Below are 6637 nucleotides of genomic sequence, written 5' to 3' on the forward strand. Positions count from 1 at the left end.
CGGTGAGTCCAACAAAGGAGAAAAGACTTACTGTAAGACATCCGTAGTCTCCAGTCGGAGTCCGATCCTCCCGTTGGGTTCCAGTCCAGAGGAATGAGGCGGAGGAAGCGAGCGATCGCCGGCTGCTGCAGCTTGTACTGAACCACACTGTCTGCATTACTGTTACCTGGAAAAGACTGAAACACACAACACATTGAGGAATTGTTATTATGTGTCTGCATTATTGCTAACTGGAAAAATCACATATAACAGTTCAGCACAATTACTTTAAAAAGCATATATCTCAGACTAACCACAGCTGTTTAAACCAATGCAACCCAACTAAAGATAGGATTGTTATTTAAATGTTTATTTAAACAAAGGCTGTGGTTATAATTCATTAAATAATAAATAAATCACTAGACAAATAATCAAACAAAAGAATGGTTCTTTGATTCTAGTCCTCTAGTCATCTTTCTTCATTTAATCTCATCCATCTCAAAGATGCTGCACTTTGTGAAAGCTAAAAGAAACTTAAACTGAAAAAAGTTTATTATCAAGTCCTGCAATTAAAATAGTCGTTAGTATCCAAAGTATTACCAGCAAAAAGTACAAAATGTTTCAAAAATGTAAGTTCTGATTATACAGAATGGTCCATTTCAGAGTGAGCCCCTAAGGTCCTGAAAGATTATCCTTCTTTAATCTTTTTGCGTACAAGCTAGCTCTGTTGTGTGACAAGTTGCAACTTTTTCCTTATTAGTACATGGTGAACTGTGTAAATCACAGCATGGATTTGCACAACTCAGTGGGGCTGTGGCTCAGGAAGTAAAGTTGGTGTCCGCCAATAACACGGTTGGCGGTTTGATCCGCCAGATTCATTAACCTGCTTTACAATAAAATCTTCTTTTTTTGGACTATGAACAGACAATTGATTGGGTGTTTCTTTCTGACACTGGCCTGAATGCCTGATGGATCGCTCCCTTCCCATCTCTTTCTATCTCTCTCATCTGGCAATCTATCCTAATTACATCGCTCCCTTGAAGTTGACATGCAGGTTAACTGGCTCTCCCACTGCTCAATAAAAATGTAGACACACAATTAACTTGTTAATTCCTCTGTAATCATGAGAGAGTAGAGTTGGACCCCCTCATATGATAAGTAGACTACTAACTCATGGCCTTTTGGAACATTTTTAAAACCTCAGTGGAAGATAAATTCAGAATGAAAGGATGATAGATGTGAAGCGTCATCAAAATGAATTACAGCCCTTCTCCAGTACACCGTGCCTTATTCACAAGACTTTCCGATATCTTACATTCATATAAATCTAAAAACTGTAGTTTTAATGGAGGGAACTCTTAAGCTGACAAACAATTATAGAGGTTTCTAAAGGTTTCTTAAACTAACACCTAAAAAGAGCTGATGATTAAACGTTTCAACCTACACAATTCATCAGGCAAACGTCCACATGGGCCATACGTACATACAAAAAAATTACAGCTTAGATCACATGATACAAAATAACACCCACCAGTGTTTCCTCTACCACTGGTTTGGCGGAGCGGCCCCATATCAAAGACAGAGCAAGAGCTCATCACTTCAACAAACTCTAAGAAGTGCAACCACATGGACAGATGCAAGACGCGAACTTGTTGCAGACTTCGTGGCCGTGTGGGCGGAGTCAGATATTCCGTTTACATCCGGTCAAGCTTTGTAAACGAGGAGCGCTGCTCACGTGCCATAAATATGCTAATGAAACTATTAATTCTAAATGTATACTTTTATCTCCTAATTTTGACTTAGTAAGTTGACCTAATGTTGATTTACCCATTTGCACGGCTCACCTTTCTTCTTTATTTTTCCTTTTACTGGCATAAATGGGCTTGCACACATTCCTCATTTAAACCATTAGGTGATGCATTATTTAGTGTATATACTCAAGATGTTTCACATTTCTACAGATCATCATGTCAAGGAGACTTTTTAACTTTCTTAATGCAATGTGCCTTAGGCAGAGTAGAGATCCATCCATCGTCAACTGCTTATCCTGTGTACAGGGTCGCGGGGGGGCTAGAGCCAATCCCAGCTGACATCAGGCGAAAGGCGGGGTACACCCTGAACAGGTCGCCAGTCCACTCACATTCACACCTAAGGACAATTTTGGAGACACCAATGTATATATCCTGCGTTTTTGTTTTGGATTCTCAATCAAACCTGACCTCCTCCCTTAGGTTTTTTTTGGTGTTATACAACTTTTCCAGCGTCCTTGTCAAGAAGAAGACATCATGGGCCATTTAAGTGCTTGAATAAATGACCAATGCTTTTATGTTGTTACGTGACAGATACTGAAGAGGCAGATAAGGAAAGGAGACCGAATCTCATTTACTTCTACAAAGATGATGTGAATTCTTCAACAGCAACCTTTGATGAGCAAAAAAGAGTGAAAGAGACATGGTGAGAGAGATTAACTATGAATGTGAAGGACAGAATAGTAGAAAAGAATAAAGGCAGAAGTTTATTCAGTGAGTATCAAAGGGAAATGACAGAGGGACAAAATGAAAGGGAAAGAAAATCTCATGCTGAGAGTAAGAGGGAGAAAAGCAGGAGCGTCAGAAAAGGAGAAGAGGAAGTAAAGGGAAAGAGGAAATTTGAGAAGAACGGGAAAAAGTAAAAAAGAGCAGCACTCGTTTCGTCATCCCCAGCCTTCCAGGCAGGAGGAAACAAACCGATAAAGAGGAGAGAGACAATAAAGAAAAGATGGATTGCTATATTTTCAAGTACCCACAGGCTTCAGACAAGAGAAAAAGTGGAGAAGAGAAAACAGCATACTTCCTCCCCTGACTTCAGGCCTCTAAGGCAGAAGCCCAGTGGACGTTGATCCAACAGCTCTCCCATCACCTTTCTTCCTCTGACGGACTGTGTAAGATTGGCTGACTAATACACAGTAGTAGAGAAGCACTTTACTGTAAACTGTGCACAATCCCAGTCACATTTCAGAGTGTCAGATCAACATGTTTTTAAGCTGTGAGAAGCTGTTCTCTGCTCCCTCAGAGAAGTCCTGAGATTAGCTGGATTCCCTCCACATGAGGAAATTGCCTCGGCTCGACTTCTAATCAAAAGCTCCTCTCTGAACTGCTGTAACAGATGTAGTGTAATCCTGGATAAATGTCCACGCAAAAAGTAGGAAGTATTACACTTTTCCCATGTTTGTTGCACTGCAAGTGATTTGGTATAAGGCTCGCTGGGAGCATGCAGGTGAGAAACTGAAACATCTTTTGGCTCTCTGTGCTGACAGGATTCATCCCTGCGTTTGCTTCCTACACAAACAAGATCAAAACTACTTAGTATTCCTGTGGCTGTAGACTGAACCATGTTCCATCACTACAGTGGGACAAATACAAGTCCAACACGACACTTGTGTGACGGGAAAACACTGAAGGGGAGTTCTGTGTCTACCAGGAGGTGGGAGGTGACGCTTCACCGCTTCACCGCCTCTGCTGTCCTTCTGACGGATTTCTTCATTAATCAGTACTACAGGGACAAGCTGAGCCTTTTCCCTTTCGGTCTATGCTGTGCTATGTTCCTGCAACATTCTTACTCATGATCAGTGGTGGAAAAAGTAATAAAATGTCCTGCTAATGTCGAAACATGATTAGTAAACATGATACTCAGGTAGAAGTAAAGGCCTTGGTGTAACAATCTTTTCAAGTAAGGATGTATTGACTGTTGGATTAACTGGATGTGGACTTCAGCAAACGCTCATTAGTTAACTCTATAGTGAAGAGTAAATTGAGATCGGGAAAGAGATTGAGACATAAAGAAAAGGACGTCAGATAAAGGAGAGAGCTCAAACTGGATGCTTTTCACTGGGAAAAACAGGCAGGTCTATAAATCTTACAGACGTGCTGTATCTTCTCCAAGTTTCATGTCAGCAGGTGACCAAACTCAAGAGCTTTCTTCCTGTAGAGTTTGTTTGACTGTGCAGTAGGGTTGGGTATTATTTAAAATTTTACGATACCAGTACCAAAACCAGAACCCTTAAAGTGATACCGATACAGTGTTTCATTCGATACCTTGCATAAAATGCCACCTGTTGAAGCCATAGTAGTTGATTGGTGACCTATTATTATTTTTATTGTTGTTATGGACAAGCAAGGTTATCTATTTTATTTTTTTCTTGTTTCAAATAACTGCTACATAAAAGTTGTTTAAGTTTAGGAAATTGTATCAGATCGCTCCTCATCCTAATTAGGTCATCCTCATGGGTAGTATTTATAAGGGAAAAGACTACAGCTTGCGAATTTTTTATATTTGAATGAGAGAGGAGGAGTGAAATAGTTTAGTGACCAAATAAGTTGTGGGAAATAAATTTAAAGTAATTTTAGATCTGAGTGTTGAAAGTAAACAACAGAAAATTATTTTGTCTCTGTCTGCTAGTGAAACAACAGGTATAAGTATAAATCGAGTAAGGAGTCTGTTTAAACAAGTCACTAAACTACACTAAAGACACAAACAGAGGAAAAGAGAGGCTGCAAGTCCAGCCAATCAAACCAATTCCACCTGAAGCAGCCGCAGCTCCGTGAGGAAAATCCAATCTTTGGATGGTGGGAGGAAGCCTGAACACCTGAAGAGAACCCACGCAGACACGAGGAGAACACGCAAGCTCCACACAGGAAGGCAAGGGGCAACCAGAGTTTGAACTGGCAACCTTCTTACTGTGAGGCGACAGTGCTAACCACTGTACCACTGCGCCAGCTGCAATAGTTTAATCCATTTGAAATTTCGTTTACTTTAAAATTAATTCTAAAAACTGTATATACTTTGTTTTTAATTACTGTAAAATTTCATCTATATCATGTATGGGTTGGAAGTCCATAATTGTCTTATACCAAAGTACCAAGTACCAAACCTACATACAGTGTATTTGTATGTATGAGCAATATTTTTTTATATTTCCCATCAAAAATACTGGCAAGTAAAGAGACACATAATCTGTTATATATGACACAACCAGTGTCACTTTGTAGATAAACATGCTTAGTGCCTCTTTAAAAAGCCAAAGAGCGAGCAACACCATAGCCGCTAACTGTGGCTCAGGAGGTAGAGTTGGTTGCCTACAAATCGAAAGATCGGGGGTTCAATCCCCTGCCTCTTCCAGTCTGCAAGTGTCCTTAATCCCAACCTTATGTGTGAATGTTAATTTCTGTTTCTGATGAGCAGTGGGCACCTTAGCCTCTGCAATCAGTATATGAATATGGGCGAATGTGATGCTTTCAGTGGTCGGAAGACTAGAAAGGCGTTATGCAAGTACAGGCCATAAATAAATTGTGCCTCTTGACAGCCTCTCAGCTTGTGATCAGCAGCTAATGCAGCTTTATCGACAGGTCTGGAGAGTCAGCAGAGCTTCAACAATGGTCCATACGTTTTAAATGAAAAGATTAATTTGTGGTGGCTTGAGTTTACCTGTACAGGATGTATGGAGCCACGTAGCACTGTACAGCACAGCCTCAACATGACAGCATCAAACAAAATATGATGATGTTCATTGGTCCCTCAGGGGAAATAGAGGCAATGCAAGAACAAAAGTGTAGCCATAAAAAATGAAGTCAGTGACGTAGTTTTGATGGAACTGTTTGTTTCAGTATGGACTCACCCCTGTACTGTCCTCCTGCCGGTACTGTTTCCAGTTGTGTCCCGTGTCGCTGAACATCAGCAGGTACGACGTCAGCCAATCAGAGCTGCCGTAGCGGCCCTGAGTAGCGACAGCAGTGATCTTGGTCCGCTCGCCAAGGCTGACCTCCAACCACTGGTACCTGTCTGACGTGAGAGGAGACCAACCTCCAGCTCCTGCAGAGAGAGAAAAACCAGCATACATGATTTATTCCATCAATCTGGGAGGAGATGAAATGAGCTTTGGTAGATGCTGGAAAATGGATTGCTTTGCTTGAACTTTCATTCTGAATAAAAATCACAATTTGCTGTTGTAAAAAGCAGAGTGAAGAAAATTGATTGAACAACCGCAAACAGCTTTAAATCCATTTTGAGCCTCCAATGGGATACAAATCCTGAGGAATTTAAATCATTTAAATTTGCTAAATGACCCACAGTGGCATCAGGCATGTGCTTCTTTTCATATCTCTCTGAGAAACACATGCATATTGGGAAATGAAAATACGCAATACAATCAGCATTTGATATTTCACTTGTCAAAGCAACTAACAGGGCTCCCTTACGGTCTCATCATCTGTGCCCAAAAATATGTAAAATACCAAAACAAATCAAGACAACCTATTTGTGAGAAAGTAGTCTGAATGTTTTTGCAATGCTAAGAAATAATTTAAATATTTCTGATTTACCTAGAGCTAGAGCCACCACAAAAACAACTTGCGCCTTAACCCATTCCTCAGTTTTTCACTAAATGTATTTGAAATGGGGTTTTTCAATGTGTTGATGAAAAGACTTTTAGATTTCACAATCTACAGTTCTCAACGCAACGGAACACCTTTGGGAGATTTTGGAGCGACATGTTAGACAGCGCTCTCCACCACCATCATCAAAATGTTGTGGACCCACCGCTGGCTAACTCAGGTCTATTCCAGGTTACTGTGTTGGCGTGAGAGTGGCGTCTGCACATGGCAAATAAATCGGATTAAAGATA

General features: G+C 40.6%; 1 protein-coding gene across 1 annotated transcript; it reads right to left on the reverse strand.

The window, feature by feature from the left end:
* Nucleotides 1-75: 75 nt before the first annotated feature.
* LOC119881995 (contactin-associated protein-like 3) lies at nt 76-5826 on the reverse strand (the record flags this gene model as incomplete). Its single annotated transcript, XM_038692018.1, is given in 2 exon segments — nt 76-176; nt 5633-5826. Coding segments are annotated over 2 exon segments (295 nt in total), but the record flags the coding sequence as incomplete, so codon positions are not given.
* Nucleotides 5827-6637: the final 811 nt, after the last annotated feature.

Source organism: Micropterus salmoides, unplaced genomic scaffold (assembly GCF_014851395.1).
Source record: "Micropterus salmoides isolate LMB-PRFRI ecotype aquatic unplaced genomic scaffold, ASM1485139v1 Ms_hic_scaffold_2818, whole genome shotgun sequence".
Classification (NCBI taxonomy): Eukaryota; Metazoa; Chordata; class Actinopteri; order Centrarchiformes; family Centrarchidae; genus Micropterus; species Micropterus salmoides.